This window comes from Sus scrofa, chromosome 13, assembly GCF_000003025.6.
Source record: "Sus scrofa isolate TJ Tabasco breed Duroc chromosome 13, Sscrofa11.1, whole genome shotgun sequence".
In the NCBI taxonomy this organism is placed as follows: Eukaryota; Metazoa; Chordata; class Mammalia; order Artiodactyla; family Suidae; genus Sus; species Sus scrofa.
Window position 1 is genome coordinate 23,028,528 of NC_010455.5, and position 22,525 is coordinate 23,051,052.

The following is a 22,525-nucleotide window of genomic DNA, read 5'->3' on the forward strand; positions in this document are numbered from 1 at the left end:
GTGCCACGAGGGGACTCCTTATGTAACTGGTTTTAGTGTCAGTTTTTTGTCTGTAGAATGGGGATAATGGTACCTATGTCATTAGGGCTGTTGTATGGATTAAGTGTTATTGTTTGTAGGAAGCTTTTAGTGAGAATTTAGTACTCCATATGGTGGTGGTTATCTCCAACATTCTTTGTTTCTTCTTTCATTTCCTAATTTTAGGCATCGCCATAAAATGTAAATTACTGTATGGTTTGAAGTCTTTCAAGGGCTGTGCTGTGTAGGTTTTGTTAACTTGTATCTTGAAAAGTCTCGGTAAATATTTACCATTTACCTCAGCCTAGGTTTAGAAAATTGTTCTTTAAGATCTATTTTTAGGAAGGTGTAATTCACTAACCTTCGACACTTTGGTGAAAGCAGCTTACATTCTTTATTCCCTACTTTCCCTCTCCTTTTAAATTATCGTTAATTGTTCACTAGCCACACATTTTGATGTCTAAGATGTTGGTTTCTGAATATAAATTATGGGATCCCACCTCTAGCCCCTCTGTAAATGTGAAAGACATTATGTTCTATCAGTAGAGTGATGCTTTAATGATTACTGTATTTTCTCTCCCTGATAGGAAGACTTAGCAATGGTGACATTTTCAATGAGGCCTGCATTGGGCTAACAACCTCACAGGGTTGTATCAAATAGCATTTGGTTGCATGTAATGGAAAGCAAATAATAGTGGCTTAGTAAAATACTTTTTTTGCCCCCTTTATATAAAATGAAAACTGGAATGGCAGCCTAGGTGCATCAGGCACCCAGGCTCATAGTTTTTCACTCTATTCCACTTAGCACATGACTTGAATTCTCACAGTTGCAAGATAGTTGTTCCACCCCTAGCCTTGTGCTTGTGTTCCAGGCCAGGAGAATATGGTAAAAGGACAAAGTCACATGACAACTAAGTTGGTTCCCTTTCAAAGGGTTTTCTTTGCCGAAGCCTTAGTGACTTACATTTCTGTTTTATTGGACAGAACTATGACATTTGGCCATTTACAAATGAAATGAAGCCTTTTATCCAGGCATTTTATTGCTTCAAATAAAATAGGTCAAAGTTCTCTTATTAAAGAAGGGAAAATTGTATGTTAGATAGGCCACTAAAAATGTTGGCCTCCGTTTTTTTTGAATTAAAATAGTTAAATAAGACATTGCAAGTAAATATTTTAACCTGACAGTATCAGTTAATAAATGTTAGCTTTAAAGAGCCAGTTGCCTACCAATTAATAGCATGATGTTGAAACATCATGTCATTTTGGTTTCTAGACCCTACACTGCCTTTTACTAATTTATGACCTAAATCTTACTTTTGCTTCCATTACTTTGTAAGATCAATAACACTTAACTCATGGGGCTATTGTGAGAATTAGATGAAGAAAAGAAATGCAAGTAGAGAGTGCTCAGTATAGTACCTGGCACACAGAGTAAGTGCTCAATAAATGCTAACACTCATGCTGGTAAAAACGAGGCAATGCCTGTGAATACTGTCCTGTGTATGTTCTGCCCCAAGTAAGCAAATTTTTTTTCTTGAAAATATATGCCACTACTTGATTGATTAATCTATTCCACAAATATTTACTGAACTCTTCTTGTGTATCAGGCAGGCACTCTTCTGGATGCCAGAGGTACATCAGTGAAGCTAACAGCCAGAAATTCCTGCTTTTATGTAATTTATAATGTGGTGGTAATGAAGGACAAAAACCAAGTAGGGAAAGGGGTTGAAGATTGCTAGGATTAGAGATAAGTTTTAAATAGGTCAAGGAGAGCCTTGCTGAGGTGACATTTGGGGGAAGGTGGAGAAATGAATGTTGTGGTTATCTGCAGGAAGTTTGGTCTAAGCAGAGGGAATAGCAGGAGCAAAGGCCATGAAGAAGGAGGAGCATGCTAAATCTGACTCAGAAATAAGCAGATGAGGGGTGGCTGTAGCAGAGTGAGACTGGCTGAAGGGATTAGGGGAGTTAAGTGGTAGGGATGGATGGTTCTGGCCACCAGATGGTGTGAAGCCTGGTAGGTCATTGTGGTACTTGGCTTTTGCTTTGAGTGAGATTGAAAATCATTTCAGGGTGTTGAGCAGAAGGTTACTATGATCTGATTTATGATTTAAAAGGATAACCCAGGGTGCTGTGTGGAGAATAGTTTCCTAAGGGTGGAAGAAGTTATCCTGGAGAGAGAGGTGGGGAGAAGCAGCCAGATGCTGGATATAACATTTTGAAATTAGAGCTAAACCATTGCCTTAGACGTGAGGAGTATCCAAAATTTTTGGCTGGAGCATCCGGAAGGCTGGGGGTTACTCTCCGTTGAGACAGAGATCACCAGAGTGATCAGGAGAGAGAGGTGATTCATTGTAAAACCATCAGGCTGCTTGAATAATTACTCAGAGCATATGGCAGTGTGTCCTTATTTTCATCTTTGTATGAAGAGATAGTGTGATCTTTATGATAATGACTGTTCTTACAGCTGCTTCACCAGTTCTAGGAGCTTTAATTTTCAATATCATTCGTACAAGAGGGCTTATTCAGAAGAAGGTTCACGAAATTGTAAATTCCTGTATTTTCCATGGTTCAGGTAACAACGTCTTTCAGAATGAACAGAATGAACAGTCTGGGCTAGCTTTTTAGTGAATGTAAAATTTTACTAAAAGAGTCCCCACCATGGTGCAGCGGAACCGAATCTGACTAGGAACCATGAGGTTTTGGGTTCGATCCCTGGCCTCAGTCAGTGGGTTGAGGATCGAGCATTGCCGTGAGCTGTGGTGTAGGTCAAAGATGCAGCTCGGATCCTGCGTTGCTGTGGCTGTGGCCGGCAGCTGTAGCTACGATTGGACCCTTAGCCTAGGAACCTATATATGCCACAGGTGCAGCCCTAAAAAGCAAAAAAACAAAAACAAAACGTGTTAAAAATATTTAAAATCTTTAGAATAGGTATCGTTATAGTGATGATTTGTCAAAATTTGGGGGGATGTAACTTCAGTTGATTTGGTTCCGTTGATTTATTTTTTCTTCACAGATAGGAATAAAATCCTTTTTTTTTTTTTTTTTTTTTTTTTTTTCCTTGCTTATTCTTTTAAATTCCTGGGTTTGGCAATATGGAGAGAGACTCTGAAATTTGGGCAGCTGCTTTTCTCTCTCAAGAGATGAAATTACCCAGTTTGAAGGATTTCGGGAGAAAGCTCAATCGTATCCCATTCTGGTGTGTAATGTACATAATAGCAGTTAAAGAACCAGCTAGGAGAGAACAGAAGAACAGTAGAAAAGTGGGGACCTGGGGAATGGAGGATGTACAACACTTAAAGTAGTGAATGTCTGGAGTTCCTGTCATAGTTCAGTGGGTTAAGAACCAGACTAGTATCCATGAGGATGTGGGTTCCATCCCTGGCTCTGCTTAGCGGGTTAAGGATCCAGCATTGCCATGAGCAGCAGTCAGTGTAGGTTGCAGATGCAGCTGGGATCCCACATTGCTGGCTGTGATATAGGCTGGCAGCTGCAGCCCTGTTCATCCCCTAGCTTGGGAACTTCCATATGTCCCATATGTGCGGCCCTAAAAAGAAAAAAAAAATAGTGAACATTTGAGTTAGGATGTGCTATTGGAAACCATTTTACACTTTCCATTACATTATTCTTCATATTAGACTAGTGCTTAGGGGCATTAGACCAGTAGCTTCTACACCTGGATTAAACCTTTCCTAACAGATGACCTTTTACACATTTGCATGTGTACTTACACTTAAGTAAAACTTTTACAAATACCTTTTCTTTTTTTTTTAATGGCCACACCCATAGCACATGGAAGTTCCCAGGCCAGGGATCAAATCTGAGTTACAGCCGAGACAACACCAATACCCACTGGGCTGGGCATTGAACCCTCGCCTCCACAGTCACCCGAGCCACCACATTCAGGCTCTTAACCCACTGCGCCACAGTGGGAATACATACTGGGGTTTTCTAATTCTTTTTAACTCTAAGAAAAATAATGGTTGAAACCCAGTAAATTGACTTTGATTTGAAAAATTCCTCCTGAAGGAACCTGCTTTAAAGAAGAGATAAAATAGTTTTAAAAGTTTTATCTCTAATCCTGTTTTTACTTTGCTTCAAAAAGTTGTTGAATAATTAAAATAATTATAAATAAAAATTTCAGATGTTCTTCCCTAGTATTTATGCTCAGTTGCTATTTTCTGTGAAGTAAATATTTTCTAACATAAAATGGAACATCATTGGCTATTCTGAATTAGTGGTATTGAAAGTAGTGAGTTTTTACAGCATTACCATAATCCTTTATGTTAGTACCTTAAAATGTTTTTCAATTCCTGAGTAATATTTTGGCATTTGTTTTGGGAAGACCATATGAAAATCAATGAAAGTGATTGCTAGCATAGAAAAACTGGAACCTACAAGTCTCTTTTTATCATCAGGTCTGGGAAACATAGCAGCTTGTCTTTTGGCCATTTGTTAAATCACAACAGAATTCAATGTCTTCTTCCTAAGGAGATTTGTTTCTTAAGTGAGTGAATCATTGAGTGAAAGACAGTTACCTTAGTTATAAACAGTTGTTATTTAGTGTTTCATTGGTAGTGAAATTAATTCTGTTTAATAGCGACTAGGAATCTGGAGTTCCCATTGTGGTGCAGCGGTTAACGAATTCGACTAGGAACCATGAGGTTGCGGGTTCGATCCCTGGCCTTGCTCAGTGGGTTAACCATCTGGCGTTGCCATGAGCTGTGGTGTAGGTCGCAGACGCTGTTTGGATCCCGTGTTGCTGTGGCTCTGGCGTAGGCTGGTGGCTATGGCTCCTATTCGACCCCTAGCCTCGGAATCTCCATATGCCGAGGGAGCGGCCCAAGAAATAGCAAAAAGACAGAAAGACCAAAAAAAAAAAAAAGTGGCTGGCAATCAATAATAACTAAACTTACAATGTTATTTCCATATGTCTCTCTCTCTCTTTTTTTTTTTTTGCTTTTTAGGGCCACACCTGCGGCATATGGAGTTTCCCACGCTAGGTATCAAATCGGAGCTACAGCTGCCAACCTACACCACAGCCACAGCAACGCAGGGTCTGAGCTGCCTCTTCGACCTACACCACAGCTCACAGCAACGCCATATCCTTAACTCACTGAGTGAGGCCAGGGATCGAACTTGCAACCTCATAGTTCCTAGTCAGATTCTTTTCCACTGTGCCACAACAGGAACTCCTGTATCTCTGTTTTTAACCCTAGCATGTTTTTGGTTTAGGTAGAACATGCCATTAGTATGTTTAAGGCTGGTATTTCAGGTTTTGTGTACATAAAATAAATAACCAATTTTGGATGATCCAGAGAGTAGAATAACTGGTTTGAGACTTAATAATGGTTAAAAAGAATATCACTAGATAGTGTGTTTGTGAAAGTCAAAGTGATAATCAGGGATATCTACGTACTAGGAGATGTCTGTTATCTTGGACCAAAAGTACCCTCTTTGGCCCCTTTGTGTCTTCTGTGAGTTGAGAATGCCTCTAGATCTGTGACTTGCATAATTAGCTTCCTTGTCTCTGGTGTTTATCAGAGTAGGGCAGTGGCCTCTCACTGAAGGCAAAAAAGAGAGTTAAGTTTTCTTCAAGGTTTACTTGCAGAAGGAATTAGGAGAGGAGAAGGCGGGAGAGGGAGGAAACTTAGTGATAAACACTAAGGTTCTGCCTAACTCTGACCCATACTCTTGTCAGCCAAGAAGCAGGCTGCAGACTATATCAATAGTGCCCTGTTGCATCCCTTTTACCAAGCCACGCATCAGTGTTCCTAAGCTATTGTCAAAATAGTTCAAGTACACTGATGAATGATGTCATTGAATGTTAAGTATGTTCTTGGATATTGGAGTTTGACTTTTGCATTGCATGAGCTTTGTGCAGAGGTTTTACTTAGTTTATTGCCGTTGTGATTGGGGCTTATCCATGTCACTGCTGTGTTGTACATATGTGGTTTTAGTCAGAGATTCTGTTGAATGATATAGTTCTAATATATAGATTGCTTTTGTTTTTTAGTGTTTGTAGCACATTAATGTTAGAAATGTGGTAGCATACTTGGACAGATTTTTTTTAAATAACAGCTTAATTGAGATATAATTCACATACCACACATACCATAAAATTTACCCTTTTAAATTGTACACTGCGGTAAATTCACAGAGTTGTGCAGCTGTCACCACTATCTAATTCCAGAACGCTTTAGTAGCTCCAGAAAAATATTCCTTAGCTATTGCAGCACTCCCCATTCCTCCCTTTCTTTAATCCTTGGCTACCACGGATCTTCTTTCTGCTTCTGGGACTTGCTTAGAAGACTCCTAAGAGGACTTGCCTCTCCTGGGTACTTCATATAAATAAATGCAATTACACTATATATGGCCTTTTGAATCTGACATATTTACTTAGCACATTTTCAAGGCTTATTCACGTTGTAGCATTTATCAATACTTTGTTCCTTTTAATTGTCAAGTAATATTTCATTGATGGTATGCCATATTTTCTTCATTCATCAGCTGATGGACGTTTGGATTGTTTCCTTTTTTTTTTGGCTCTTATGAATAATACTATGATGAACAACTGCATGCAGGTATTTATGTGTACATGTTTTTCATTTTCTTAGGAGTGGAAATACTGGATCCCATCTATGGTAACCATTTACCTGTTAAAGGATATTTGAGTTGTTTCTAGTTTTTAGCTATTATGAATAAAGCTGCTATGAATATTCATATACAAGTTTCTGTATGATATATTTTTGTTTGTTTTTAGGTCCGCACCCGAGGCATATGGAAGTTCCCAGGCTAGGGTTCAAATTGGAGCCTTAGCTGCCACCCTATGCCACAGCCACAGCAACACCAGATCTGAGCCACACCTGTGACCTACACCACAGCTCATTGCAATGCTGGATCCTTAACCCGCTGAGTGAGGCCACAAATCGAACCTGAGTCCTCATGGATACTAGTTGGGTTCGTTACCACTGAGCCATAATGGGAACTCCAGAAATTTAAGTTTTAAAGCCCTAGATGTAGAGTTCTCTGACATTGTGTTTTAAGATTTTGGTTTCCACTTGTTTATTATTTGTATAAGGAAATGCAGTAGGTTTTTGTGTTGATCTTTTATCTTGCAACCTGGCTAAACTCTCAGATTAGTTCTTGAAGTTTTTCTTAGAGATTACTTAGGATCTTCTTTTTTCTTTTTTTTTTTTCTTTTGCTTTTTAGGGCCGAGCCTGTGGCATATGGAAGTTCTCAGGCTGGGGGTCAAATCAGAGCTACAGTTGCAACACCGGATCCTTAATCCATTGAGTGAGACTGTGGATGGAACCCGCATCCTCATGGATCCTAGTCAGGTTTGTTAACTGCAGAGCTCTGATGGGAGCTCCCAGGATTTTCTTCATAGACAGTTATGACATCTACAAATGGGGACAGTTTTATTGCTTCTTTTCCAATCTGGATGCCTTTTATTTCTTTTTCTTACTTTATTCTCTTGTTTAGGATATCCAGTACATGTTTAGTAAAAGTGATGAGAATGGACATCCTTGCCTTTTTCCCAATCTTAGAGGGAAGGCTGCACCATTAAGTATATGTTAGCTATAAGTATTTTTGTAGATGTTCCTTATGAGGGTAAAGAAGTTCCCTCTCTTCTAGTTTGCTGAGAGCTTTTTTTTTTTTTAATCATGAATGGTGTTGCATTTTTAAAAAAAGTTTTTCTGTGTCATTTGATATGATCATGTGATTTTTCTTCTTTAGCCTGTTGACATAGTGTATTCCACTGATTCTTTTTTTTTTTTTTTTTTTTTTTTAAATATTGTACCAGCCTTACATACCTGAAATACATTCTACTTGGTTGTGGTATATTATCTATTGCTGGAATCAGTTGTATTTTGTTAAGGATTTTGCAGCCAAGTTCATGAGAGATACTGGTCTGTGGGTTTTGTTTTGTTCTATTTTGTTTTCTTGTAAGGTCTTTGTTTGGGCTTGGTGTTGGTAATACTGGCTGCATGAAGTGAGTTGGGAAGTTTTCCCATTTCTTCCATTTCTGGAAAACATGGTATAAAATGACTGTTTTAATTCTTCTTTTAATGTTTGATAAAATTCCCCAGTGAAACCATTTGGGCCTGGGGTTTTTTCCAATAACTTTTAAATTATAAATTTGATATCTTTAATAGTTGTAGGATTATTCAGGTTATCTTGGCTGAGGTTTTTTGTTTTTTTGGGTTTTTTTTTGTCTTTTTGTCTTTTCTGGGGCCACACCCACCACATATGGAGGTTCCCAGGCTAGAGGTCCAATTGGAGCTGTTGGTGTTGGCCTACGCAAGAGCCACCACAATGCTAGATCCTTAACCCACTGAGCAAGGCCAGGGATCGAACCCGCTACCTCATCATTCCTAGTCGGATTCGTTAACCATTGCGCCACGACGGGAACTCCCTTGGCTGAGTTTTGATAGTTGTTTTCAAAGAATTGGTCCATTTTTTTTCTAAATTGAATTATGAGCTGAAGCTGTTTATAGTGTAGTCTTTTTTAAAAAGGTTGAAGTATGTCACATAATATAAGATTAACCATCATTAAAGTGTACAATTCAGTGGGGGTTTTTTGTGTGTATTCACAGTGTTTTATTATTTTTTTGGCCACGTCCACAGCATGCAAAATTTCCTCGGCCATGGATCAAACTCGTGTCACGGTAGCGACAAGGCTGGACCTTCAACCTGCTGAGCCACCAGGGAACTCCATATTCACAGTGTTTTGCAACTATCATCAGTGTCTAATTCCAGAGCATTTCTCTCACTTTAGAAAGAAGTCTTGTACCCATTAAGCAGTAACTTCCCATTCTCCTCTTCTCCCAGTCCCTGGTAACCACTAATCTATTTTCTATCTCTAGATTTGCCTGTTCTGGACATTTCATGTATATGGAGTCATACCAGTACGTGGTCTTTTGTCGCTAGTTTATTTCACATAGTGTAATGTTTTCAAGGTTCATCCATGTTGCTGCATGTATTAGTAGTTGTTCCTTGGCTCATGGCCCCATTATTCTGACTTCTGCTTTCATTGTCTCACCTTCTCTGACTCTGACCCTCCTGCTTGTCTTTTATAAAGACTTTTGTAATTAGATTGGGTCCACCCAGATTATCTTTCCATTCTCATTTTAATTTAATAACATGTGCCAAGTCTTTTTGCCATTTATGGTAACATTTCAAGGATTAGGATGTGGGGGTGGGGGATATTCTGTCTACCACATGGACTTAGAGCTTTTATTATCCTGTTTCTCCCTGATGCTCTGTTCTTTTTTCCACAGTATGTTTTCTCCCTGTTGTTTAGATTGAGTAAACTATGGAGTTTATCCTCATATTTACCAAATTTATCCTGTCATTTCTATTTTTCTGTTGAGCTTCTCCAGCAAGTTTTTTATTTTGGAAATTTTATGTTTCAGTTGTATAACTTCCGTTTAGTACTCTTTTTTTTTTTTTTTTTTCTTTTTAATGGCCACACCCAAGGCAAATGGAAGTACGGGGGGCCAGGGATAGAATTTGAGCCACTGTAGCTGCAACCTACACCCCAGCTGCAGCATCACTGTATCTTTAACCCACTGCACCACCTTGGGAATTCCTTCAGTTGGTACTTTAAAAAGATAATTTCTGTTTCTTTCTTGAGATTTTTCTGTTTTTAAAATTTGTTTAGGGAGAATTCTTGGAGTTCCTGTCATGGCTCAGTGGTTAATGAATCTGACTAGCATTCAGTGAGGACGCAGGTTCAAGCCCTGGTCTTGCTCAGTGGGTTAATGCTCTGGTATGAGCTGTGGTATAGGTTGCAGACTTGGCTTGGCTCCTGTGTTGATGTGGCTGTGGCTGTGGCGTAGGCCAGCAGCTACAGCCCCGATTTGACCCCTAGCCTGGGAACCTCCATATGTACAGGTGCAGCCCTAAAAAGCAATAAATAAATAAAGAGAATTCTTAACTGTTGAAGCATTTTTATGATGGCTTCTTTGAAATTCTTGTCAGAATAATTCCAATGTAATTCATTTTGGTGTTTGTATCAGTGTAATTGTCTTTTCTCACTCTGTGTGTTTTTCCTGGTTCTTTTTTTTCTTTTTTTTTTTTTTGTCTTTTTGCTATTTCTTGGGCCGCTCCCGCGGCATATGGAGGTTCCCAGGCTAGGGGTTGAATCAGAGCTGTAGCCACCGGCCTACGCCAGAGCCACAGCAACGCTGGATCCGAGCCGCGTCTGCAACCTACACCACAGCTCACGGCAGCAACGCCGGATCGTTAACCCACTGAGCAAGCGCAGGGACTGAACCCGCAACCTCGTGGTTCCCAGTCGGATTCGTTAACCACTGCGCCACGACGGGAACTCCTTTCCTGGTTCTTGATGTGACATGTGATTTTCTTCTTTTTAAAATTACATCCAGGTGTTTAGGATGTTAATGTTAGGAGACCACTAATTCATTTAAAATTTCTCTTTTAGTAGGCAGTTACTCTGCTTAGGTTTAAGGCGTAAGTCCTGGCCTACTTTAGTGAACTTTGTAATTCCTATGATAACTTAGTTTTCAGAGCTCTGGCACTGCTTTATTCTTCTGGCACAGCAGGAACTCCTATTTAATCTCTGCAAACATTACCTAGGCTGACTGGTGGATGTGGGTCCTGTCCCCTCTCCCTGCTGCTGCTAAGGGCAGATTGGGGCAGTGAATCTGGCCTACTGCATGCAGTTTGGGTATTTGGGGGAGACCCTGCTGATGCTGTTGCTAATGCTGTGTATGTTGGGTGGATTGGAGAATCTGTCTTCTAGATCTCTGCTGAGCTTCCCCTTTTACAGTCCTTTGGCCAGAAAGAAGAATTTTTCTCATTTGTTTGTTTATTTGTCTGTCTATCCTTTTTGGTGGTTCTGGAAGGCAGGCTGTTCTGGTGCCCAAACATGGATAGGTGAGAGTTTAAAAACAAACAAACAAACAAACCCAGGGAGCTGCAGTGGTGCTTTTCCTTTCATCCTGAGGTTCCTAGTCAGTCCACCTGCTTCTTTCTACCTTTCAGAATCATTTTATGATTGTTTGTTGAATTATTTCTAGGGAATTTAGTTGTGTTCAGAGAAGAAGAGCAAGGAAATGGAAGCCTATGTCGTCATATTCTAGAACCTTTGGGACTCTAGCAATTTTTATTTTTGTGTGCATGTTGGTATTTATTGGCAGTTCTATGAAATGGTCGAGGCTTTTGCTTTTATAGATAGTCTACTTTTTAGAATGTTTTTCTGCATCTATTGTTGAGTATAAGAACAAGTTAAGAATTATTCTCTTGTTTGAATTGTGTAAGAATTAGGAATGTCTTGTTTGTATCTATCAATTTATTTACTCACTTATATATTTATCTTTAGGGAGTGGAGCAACAGCTGTGGTCCAAGCAGCGTATTGTACCCCTAAAAAGGAGAAAGTGGCAATCAAACGGATAAACCTTGAGAAATGTCAAACTAGCATGGATGAACTCCTGGTATGCACATCTCATATTTCTTTGTATTCATGTTAGAGTGGGAAATAGCTTGGAGTTTTTGATTTCTCTTTAAAAAAAAATTGTGATTTCTTCATTAATAAGTAATGCTTTTTATAAAATTTATAAAATCCAGGTAACTAGAGAAAACGCATTTACTCATAATCCTCTCATTCCAAGTTTGACTTGCTGTATGTGTGCATTTAAACATCCTTGTATTTTTATGATAATGTAATCATATCTTGGTCTTTTCATTGAAAAAATATTTTAATATTTATTTATTTTTCTTTTTTAGGGCTGCTCCCGTGGCATATGGAGGTTCCCAGATAGGGGTCAAATTGGAGCTACAGCTGCCAACCTACCCACAGCCACAGCAATGCCAGGTCCAAGCCATATCTGCGACCTATACCATAGTTCATGGCAACGCCAGATCCTTGACCCGCTGAGTGAGGCCAGGGATCAAACCTGCAACCTCATGGTTCCTAGTCAGATTCTTTTCCGCTGTGCCACGACAGGACCTCCCATTGAAAAATTTATCATAGAATTCTTTCTGTGTCTGTAAGTATGAGTTAATATAGTTTTCAGTACTTATGTGGTAGTCCATTGAATACTTTTATGTAACCTAGTCTCTGGTGTTGGATGATTTTTATTTTCTTTATATTGTTATAAACAATGCTTGCCTACTTCTTTCCTTAAAATAGTATCATGCAATTGTGACTCCTGGTCAAATGGAATATCCTTTAAAAGGCTTTTGGTCTTTTAGGAACATGGTACCAATCTACATTCTGATCATTGATGCACGATGAGCAACAGAATCTCTCTCACGCACACACATCCCAGCAGCATTGGCTTCTCCAAGGGCTGAGGACAGAGAGGAGGATGGGGGTCCCAAGGGTCCACAGCTGCAACTAGAGGTTCTGTGGTGTTAAAAGCTAGTCACACAGGGATCATTTTGAAATTCTTTTATGCACCATGACACCTAGAGTAGTTTAAGTATGTAGTAAGTGCTCAGTAAGGGAAATGGGATAGTTTTTCAAATCATTTAACTTTTTAATCCTCAGGTTCTTTGGCTTAAAAAGGAAATAACATCGCTTTGTGTGTGTTCTTCATGAGGTTTTTCTTGAAGATCAAATGATACAGTACTTGAAAACTATAAATTGCCACACAAATATGAAATAATATTGTTAGATAATTTCTGTAAGAAATTATCAACTACAGCTAGTAGTAGAAAGGGCAGGACCTAGGACTGGGATGATCTAACAGTCCCAAAGCCTTTCCAATGTCCCAGACTGGATTTTATTTCTAGTATAGTCTGTACTGAGTATTTAGGGAATAAATGGAATGAAGAGATAATAGAATTATTATAGAACTTTCAGCAGATAAGGGAAATGTATTTCTTCAGGAGTTCGTGATGCATAAACAGAAGCTGAAGAATTGGGTTGCTGGAGTTGTCTTGAACTGTCCTTGGTGAGAAAACAGACATGTAGAAGGAGATGCCGAGGGAAATGCTATGTCATGATCTTGGATTTTCAGATGCCCACAATACCTTAGAACACTGTTTGGGCATTTGAACTGCTGTGATCATTAAAGAAGTCTAAACTGAAAACTAATTCTGTTAAAGAAAAACAATATTTTTAATCTATATATTAACACTGGAATTTGAGAAGTCCAATATGAATTCCTATCATTTGCCAGTTATTTTACTTTTTTTTTTTTTTTTTTTGGCCCCTGCAGCAGATGGAGTTCAGGGACCAGTGATCAGATCTGAGCTGCAGTTGCAACATAAGCCCACCTTAACCCACTGTGCTGGGCCGGGAATTGAACCTGTGTTCCAGCACTCTAAGGTGCTGCCGATCCTGGGGTGCTGCAGCAGGAACTCCTGTTTTACATAATTCTTAAGGGTAGTGTTAGGATGAATGAAAGTTTTATCATTTATTACTTTATGACTAAAGAAACTGAGGCTGAGTTTAAATACCTTGAATAAGTTCATATGATGATAATACCACACATCTTTTTGGTGCTGGGCACTAAAGTATACTTTAACCTTGTAAACATCTCTGTGAGATAGATAGGTAGTTACTCCATTTTATAAATGAGGGAAATATATCATGATAACCAACAGAGTCTGGATTAAAAATCAGGCTTTTCTGACTCAAGTATTGTTTTCCACTTCATATAATACTAACAAATGATTGATTATAATCTTAGTTCAAAAGTAGAAAGAACATGGAGTTCCCATCGTGGTGCAGTGGTTAACGAATCCAACTAGGAACCATGAGGTTGTGGGTTCAATCCCTGGCCTTGCTCAGTGGGTTAAGGATCTGCCGTTGCCATGAGCTGTGGTGTAGGTCACAGACATGGCTCGGATCCCAAGTTGCTATGGCTCTGGCGTAGGCCAGTGGCTACAGCTCCAATTCGACCCCTAGCCTGGGAACCTCCATATGCCACAGGAGCAGCCCAAGAAATGGCAGAAAGACCAAAAAAAAAAAAAGTAGAAAGAACATTTATTCTCAAATATCAGTTGACAATTCTTGAAAGTAATATTTGTTATTACATTAGGGTGTTTTTAGAGGAATGCAAACTTGATATACCTTATTAAAAAGAAAAAAAAATTGGTTAAACCTCCATAAAGTTTGGCCAGATACTTCAATAAGTATTGCAGTGCAAATGCAGTATTTATATATTTGGCAATTAAGAAAAGGTAGGGGCAAGTGATTTAAAATAAGTTGAAGATAATTGGCTTTCTCGGTGGGTATGTGGGTAAGATTCCATTAAACCCCGAAGAAATATATATAAAAGAATGTAAAGAATGCCTCATTAACCTCCTTTGTTTGCAATGGTGTCAGGAACTGAGATCTGAGTGCCAGAGTCTCTAAGAAATAGGAAGCCCTTCAGTTTACCTTAAAAATTTTATTGGTTCTCAACATAGTGAACTCTTGATGTTATGACTTTAAAAATTTTTTTTTATTTATTTTTTTGTCATTTCTGCTGAGCCATGGCAGAAACTCCTGACTTTAAACTATATTTTCTTTTCTGTTTTCTTTTTTTGCTTTTTTTAGTGCCGCACCCATGGCATATGGAAGTTCCCAGGCTAGAGGTCGAATTGGAGCTACAGCTGCCGGCCTACACCACAGCCACAGCAACACCAGATCTGAGCCATGTCTGCGACTTACACCACAGCTCATGGCATCACCTGATCCTTAACCCACTGAGCGATGCCAGGGATTGAACCTGCAGTCCTCATGGATCCTAGTCGGGTTCGTTAACTGCTGAGCCACAAAGGGAACTCCTAAAATATGTTTTCAAAAGTATCTTTATTATAGTGCAGAAAAGGTACTGTGGGTTCTCCAGAGAGTACCAATGTAAAGCCACTATGGGTGTCTATTTTGTGTGACAGTTATTAGTGAGACAGTAGTGTATTGCTCCTTTCTCTTGTCATAGTGTTTTCTTGTCTGACAGCCTTTGCTAAGTGTGATAGTAAAATCAGCTGTCAAATCTTACTGTGTTTATTTTCTCCAGAGATTTTACTCACTCTTCTCAAAAAAAAAAAAAAAAGGCACACAGTGAAGTTGTATTGAGATTTTTAGTCTTCTCTAGTAGATGCTAGGACTGCCTTCATTGGAGGGACCAGTAAGAGGCTTAAAATATCTTTCCTTCTACCAGGAGGCTCACAGTCTAGTTGAATAGTTAAGACCCTTGCCTGTTGTACAAGACTGTGACAAATGCCTAGGAAAAGTATAAATTTGTATTGAAGTAAGAGGAAGAAGAGAACTCCCAGTTACAAAGATGGAGTCCTTTGTGGAGATGTTTGTGGTTGAAGAGGCAAAGATGGAGACCTTGCCAGGCAGGGGTTTAGAATCATCAAAGAACAGCATATTCATATATATGATATGTATAATATAACTCAACATTTTCATAAAACTGTTCTTCATTATGTGGAACACACTCTGATTTTCTATCTTATTTTTTGTTTTGTTTCCGTTTTTGTTTTTTGACTACACCCACGGCACTTGGAAGTTCCTAGGCCAGGGATTGAACATGTGCCACAATAATGACCCAGGCCACTGCAGTGGCATTGCAGATCCTTAACCTACTGGGCCATAAGAGAACTCTTTTTTGTTTTCAATGTGATTTGCCAAATTTATTTTTCAACCTAACTAAATTACAACCCATAGGTTGAGAAACACTGGGCTTTCACAGAGAGATACTGTGACTCTAAATTCAGGCAGTGACTGATAATGGAAAGGAAGACACAGATTACCTAGACATTTTATAGATGGAAAAATTGTTAGTACTAGAAGATGGAAAAATTGTTAGTACTAGAAAGAGCACTTCATAATAGCAGGAACTTTGTTTTGTTCACTCTGAGTGAATGAATGAATGAACGAACTTTCCTTGGGGTCTCACTGAATTGTGTGACCTAGCGGAAAACCACCCATATTGGAGAACGTTTTCTAACCAGGGAGTAAACAATAGAAACCAAGTAAGTTTCAAGAAGAAACGAACAGTTACCACCAAAACATGGCTTCAGAATGCTTCAGATGGAGAACTGAACATTCCAGACAAAAGATCTGATATTAACAGACAATAGAGAATTTCAAGGAAGTACTTGAAATCACTTATGAGTGTAGAGGAAGCTACTGGGAAATTTGAGTCAGAATGAGTGCTCTTGCCAAGCACTAAATATATATATTTTCTCTTGGAAAGGAAAGGGATAACTCCAACAGGAATTAAGATGAAAGAAGATTCCTCTTCCTCCCTTAAAGGACTAGCAGAGAAGAAAGACAGTATTTAAGGATCTTTTAATCTTTAAATTTTATGGCTCTCCTATGATAGTCTTCTTTTTTGTTGTTGGTATTTTGCTCGTTTATTTCTATTTTTGTTTTTGTTTTTTTTTTTTTAGTTGAATTATAGTTAATTACAATGTTTCAGGTATACAGCAAAGTGACTCAGTTATACATACATATATATTCTTTTTCAGGTTCTTTTACATTTAAAATTATTACAAGATATTGAATATAGTTCCCTATGCTATACAGTAGGCCTTTGTTGTTGATCTATTTTTATATATAACGTGTGTATCCGTTAAACCCAGATAAATCTCTGCTCATTTGGCACATACATGCTGTCCTGTCTCTCCCATATGTACATATCTCTTCAAATTCTGTATAACTATGTCAGTAGGCAGGTGCTTACATTAGTTCCTTCCTCCTTATTCTTCATATTTATGTAGCTTTTAGTACAGAAGACTGTGCTAGTAATTTAGTGGGTGTTTTACCAAATTCTCAATTTATCCCCCTCCATAGTCTCCTTTTTTTTTTTTGCTTTTTAGGTCCACTCCTGCCACATATGGAAGTTCCCATGCTAGGGGTTGACTCAGAACTGCAGCCGTTGGTCTATGCCACAGCCACAGCAATGTGGGATCTGAGCTATGGCTGGGACCTACATCACAGCTCACTGCAATGCTGGATCCTTAATCCACTGAGCAAGGCCAGGGAGAGATAAATTGGTATACTGTGTTCCAGGAACAATAAGTGCCAGTAATGCAGAGTCTGAGTTCTCATTGAGCTTACAGTTTTGTAAAGGATGCAGAAAAATAAATGGGCAATTACAATTTAGTATGATAATTCCCACCATGTATAGGAATCCACTTTTTTTTTTTTTTTTTTTTTTTTTTTTTTTTTTTTGGTCTTTTTTCCACTTCTTGGGCCGCTCCCGCGGCATATGGAGGTTCCCAGGCTAGGGGTCCAATCAGAGCTGTAGCTGCCAGCCTACGCCAGAGCCATAGCAACGTGGGATCCGAGCCGCGTCTGCGACCTACACCACAGCTCACGGCAACTCCGGATCGTTAACCCACTGAGCAAGGCCAGGGATCGAACCCGCAACCTCATGGTTCCTAGTCGGATTCGTTAACCACTGAGCCACGACAGGAACTCCTGAAGTGAGAATTATTAATCATTTCACAGAAATGCACTGGAACAATATTTGGGGGGGAAATGAAACAAACAAAAAAACAACTGTCTGTTTATTAGTAATTATTCTCTATGACTGTAAAACCTGATTTCTCAAGGTGGTTCTTCAACGGCATTTCTTAAAGTAAAAATGTCACACGTCCCAGTGGAGGCCTCTGTAGTGCTGTCCAGGGTGTGATAAGTGGTGTGTGTTTCTGGTTTTAGAGGTTACTTGTATAGTGAATGAAAAGGGTAGGGTCAGAATGGACTGTGGGAACACTAAGTGGTTTTTTTGGTTTAACCATTCTTTTTTTTTTAATATTAAAATTAATTGATTTATAGTGTTGTGCCAGTTTCCAGTTTAACCATGCTTGAGGAGGTCAGGGCCATGGAAATCCTAGACATAGTCTCAAAATTCCCAAATCTGGATTCAGTAACTTATAAACTTATGTTTTAGCTTACATATTATGAATTATCATGTTTTCTCTTCTTTGTAGAAAGAAATTCAAGCCATGAGTCAGTGCCATCATCCTAATATTGTGTCTTACTACACGTCTTTTGTGGTAAAAGATGAGCTGTGGCTAGTCATGAAGCTCCTAAGTGGAGGTGAGTAGAGTACAATAAAGTATCGTTTCTATGGTTTGGAAAGTTATTACAAATATTTTTCTTTTTATCCTGGTTTGGTTTTCATGGACATTTGTGTTTGAGAAAATACTAAGAATACAGTATCTGCTAACCATGGAAGTATATGAGCTGATAGAAGCTCCACTTGTTGCATTTGGTTGTCATGTCTCCTCACTTGCTCTTATTTTAGGATGGTTCCCTTCCATTTCCTCTCTTCCATGACACAAACTTGTTGAAGGGTCTGGTCTGAAGGTCTTGTAGGATGTCCACGTTCTGGATTTATCTGGTTATTTCTTCCTGGTGATGTTTAAACTGATTTATATTCCTGTGTTTCCTACAAATTAAAATTAGACCTGAAGATCCAGTGTTGCCGTGAGCTGTGGTATAGGTAGGTCACAGACACGGCTCGGATCCCACATTGCTGTGGCTGTGGCATAGGCCAGTGGCTACAGCTCTGATTGGACCCCTAGCCTGGAAACCTCCATATCCCATGGGTGCAGCCCCAAAAAGACAAAAAGGCAAGAAAAAAGAAATTAGACCTGAAGGTTTGTTTGGAGAGAATGTGTTGTAGATGATGCTGTGTACTTCATATTGCATCACATCAGGAAGTAGTACTTGCTGTCTAGTTGTATCTTTGAGTGTGATGTTAATTTTGACTGCTTAAGGTTGTAACAGCCAGGCTACCCCATGGAAAAATTAGCTTTATTTCCCTTTACAGCTAGTAAATAATCTGTGGAATGATACTTGGGCATTGTGAGTGTCTGTTTCCTAAAAGGCTTATGTCTTATGATTTTTAGTGTCCATTAACAATCCTTGTATGAATCAGTTATTTTGTGAGGGATTGCAGACAAACCCTCTTGTTCATATTGTATCCTATTTTAAATATATATGTATTTATATATTCATATATATTTCTAAACTTACATTCTTCTCTGTAGAGGAAATTTTCCTTTTTAACTGGAGCTTTTTTTTTTTTTTTGCTTTTTAGGGCCGCACCCACAGCATATAGAGGTTCCCAGGCTAGGGATCTAATCAGAACTTCAGCTGCTGGCCTACACCACAGCTCATGTCAAAGCCAGATCCCTAACCCACTAATCGAGGCCAGGGATCAAACCCACAACTTCATGGCTCCTAGTCAGATTCGTTTCTGCTGTGCCATGACGGAGACTCCTAACTGGAGCTTTTTGATTAACCTGTACTGTAGTTCCTACTGAAAAGGCAGGATATATAATTGGATTTTTTTTTTAAGGACCAATTTTCAGAGTAAAGGTTTAATAATTAAATTGCTTCAGTGGTAGCAGATGAGAGGGTTCTTTGGGGTTTTTTTTCTCTTTTTTGACATTGAGGCTTTCATTTTTTGGAGTGTCATTATCTAGACTCAAAAGTTTTTATATATTCCTTGTCTTTCAATCAGTTATCCTCTGTTCTTCTCAGGCTCAGGTTATCCAGAATTTTGTCAGTGGGTGCTTACTCTTAGGTCCTTTTGACATGAATCCATCAGTCTTTGATAGCTTCCTTGATTTTTGGTTCAGCATAAATGATTCACAGTTACATTATTTTTCTCAGATTCAGAATCAGCCAAGTCTCCAAGGAGCCCTAATCCTTTTTATGGGGAGTGGTATTTAGAAAGAATAACTTGGATGCTTGGGATAATTGTCACTACTACTTTGTTACTGCTTCTAGTTGAAAGAGCTTGGAAATACCACATATTAAAAATAAATCACAGGCTTTCCCGTTGTGGCACAGTGGTTAACGAATCCGACTAGGAACCATGAGGTTTTGGGAACCATGAGGTTTTGGGTTCGATCCCCGCCCTTGCTCAGTGGGTTAAGGATCCGGCGTTGCTGTGAGCTGTGGTGTAGGTTGCAGACATGGCTCGGATCCCGAATTGCTATGGCTCTGGTGTAGGCCAGCGGCTATGGCTCTGATTCAACCCCTAGCCTGGGAACCTCCATATGCCGCGGGAGCAGCCCAAGAAATGGCAAAAAGACAAAAAATAATAATAATAAAAATAAAAATAAATCACAAACCGTGATTTGACATTAATATTTCCAATTCAGGTTGGACATTACAGACCTTTAAAACTTTAAATTGATATTTTATCTCTTTTCTCTTACACAGAAAATCTTGGTTCCCCCATATGAACATAATTAATTGTATGTATTATCCTTCAGTGTTATATATACAATTATTTCTGCTTTAGTCCTTAGAATAAAATGTAAATATTGCTGATGTCAACAGTGGACCCTTGATATGTAACCACTGAAGTTTTGTCCTGGTACCTGAAGGCCCATGCCTTGTAATAAATTAGACATTTTGCCACAGCGTGAATTTGAATCAAGTGGCAAGATGGAGAGAATGAGTGAGTGATGAAGCTGCCCAACTTTTCCATTAATATGCTGCTTGTTTGCATACGTATTTTATATGGGAACGTGATTTTCCATTTTGGATTGTTGTGTTGTAGAAAAGAGAATCCATGTGTATTTGCCATTTCAATACCATTGCTCACTGAATACCTTACTTTCCCAGAGAGGCTTTACAGAAAAGTCCATAGGCTTTAGAATTAAATTTCAGGTTTTCTACTTAGCAGTTGTGTCATTGGGCAGACTTTTAGCTCTTTGAACCTATTTCCTTGTCCATTAAATGGCGATAGCTTTCTGCATTTCAGGGTATTGGGAAGGAGTAAATGAGATGAATATGTAAAGCATCTACCATTGTGCTGACTGTAGTAGGTGCACAAGAAATTTTAGTCATCAATAATAATCCCTTGTTATTTGATGCTTTTCAGTGTAGCCAGAATCACCTTTTTGTTTCAATCCCATTAGTGACACACTGGAGAAACTGGATTGCTTTGTTAAAGGCCCTGTTCATATGATGGTTGGAAGCCTTGCTAACACCAACCACCTTTCAAGATGGTGGTCAAGCATGGTTCTTTCAGTATGGACAGATATGGGAATATTAGGTAATACTGTATCTTTCGTTATTGATCACCTATAGCATAATTTTCTTTATTTGTAATTTACAGCAATGTGTAATACAAAGTTTTTAATGTTTTGCTAGAAAGTCCTGACAAATAGGAATAAATTGCCTGCTTAATTCTCATCCATAGCTGTATGTGAGCCCATTCTTTCTGCTAGTGCTAAGCAGAATATTTTTTCCAAAAAAATTTTTTCTTTAGGAGTTTCTGTGGTAGTGCAGTGGGATTGGCAGTGTCTTGGGAGCGCTGGCTCTCAGGTTCAATCCCTGGCCCCACACAGTGGGTTAAGGATCTGGTGTTGCCGCAGCTGCAGTTTAGGTCATGATTGTGGCTCGGATCTGATCCCTGGGCTGGGAACTTCATATGCTGTGCAGCGGCCAAAAAGAAAAAAAAAAAAAAAAAAAATTTAAGAATTACAGTTCTTAGGAGTTCTGGTGCAGTGGAAACAAATCCGACTAGGAACCACGAGGTTTCGGGTTTGATGCCTGGCCTTGCTCAGTGGGTTAAGGAAATGGCATTGCCGTGAGCTGTGGTGTAGGTCACAGACATGGCTTGGATCCCATGTTGCTGTGGCTGTGGTGTAGGCTGGTGGCTGTAGCTGCAGTTTGACCCCTAGCCTGGGAATCTCCATATGCCACAAGCGTGGCCCTAAAAAGCAAAAAAAATAAAAGAGTTACTGTTCTTCTCTCAGGGATTTTATGTCCTGATTACAGAAGGGGCAGGATATATAGCTGTGTAGGATATCTTTTAAACATATCTCTCTGTTCCTCCAGGTCTTAAGTTTCCTGGGCTAGTGCCCAAATTTTCTAGCATAGCGCTCAGCAAATTTCTTAGATGATAATTTCAAACATGTTCTAGGCATTAATTCTTTTTATAATTAACTTAGGCTTACATTAAACAGTTACTTTTCTTTCTTTTTTTTTTTGGCTGCTCCCATGGCATGTGGAAGTTACTGGGCCGGGTATCAAACCTGTGCCACAGCAGCAATCCAAGCTTCAGCAGTGACAACACCAGGTCCTTAACCCGATGAACCACAGAGGAACTCCAACGGTTACTTTTAAAATACTAAAAACTTTGCATCTTTTTTTACGAAAATGTAACCTTTTATAGCTATAAAGTGAACACACATTTAAATGAAGAGATATATTTAAACAGTATTTATAAAACAAAAGATAGAACTAAAGATAACTTTTAAAAAATTTAAATAAGAGGAAACTGTCAAGATAGCTCAATTAAAATGCCTTTCATCAATTGTTGATTACCAACACAGTCATTAATCAAACTGTTAGTTCCTTGTTCTTATGGGCCTTATAGCTAATAAGAAAAAGGTACAATTATGTAATTATACATGTATATAGTGCCATGAAGAACTATCAGATGTCATGGAAGCAAGTACCAGGACAACCTAACTTTATTGAGGGAGAATAAATTTAGTGGAATAGACAAAAACTGCCCTAGGAAGTGATATTCTTCAGGAGACCTGAAGGATAGGTAATA

At 38.9% G+C, this 22,525-nt stretch overlaps 1 protein-coding gene across 2 annotated transcripts in view; it reads left to right on the plus strand.

Annotated features, from left to right (window-relative positions):
* The window catches only part of OXSR1 (oxidative-stress responsive 1), a 96,119-nt gene that overhangs the window by 7,689 nt on the left and 65,905 nt on the right, over positions 1–22,525 (plus strand). Inside the window, 2 exon segments of one of the 2 annotated variants that reach the window (NM_214342.1) lie at positions 11,367–11,479; positions 17,925–18,033. In NM_214342.1, coding sequence (NP_999507.1) covers positions 11,367–11,479; positions 17,925–18,033 — 222 coding nt within the window. 2 annotated transcript variants of the gene reach the window in all.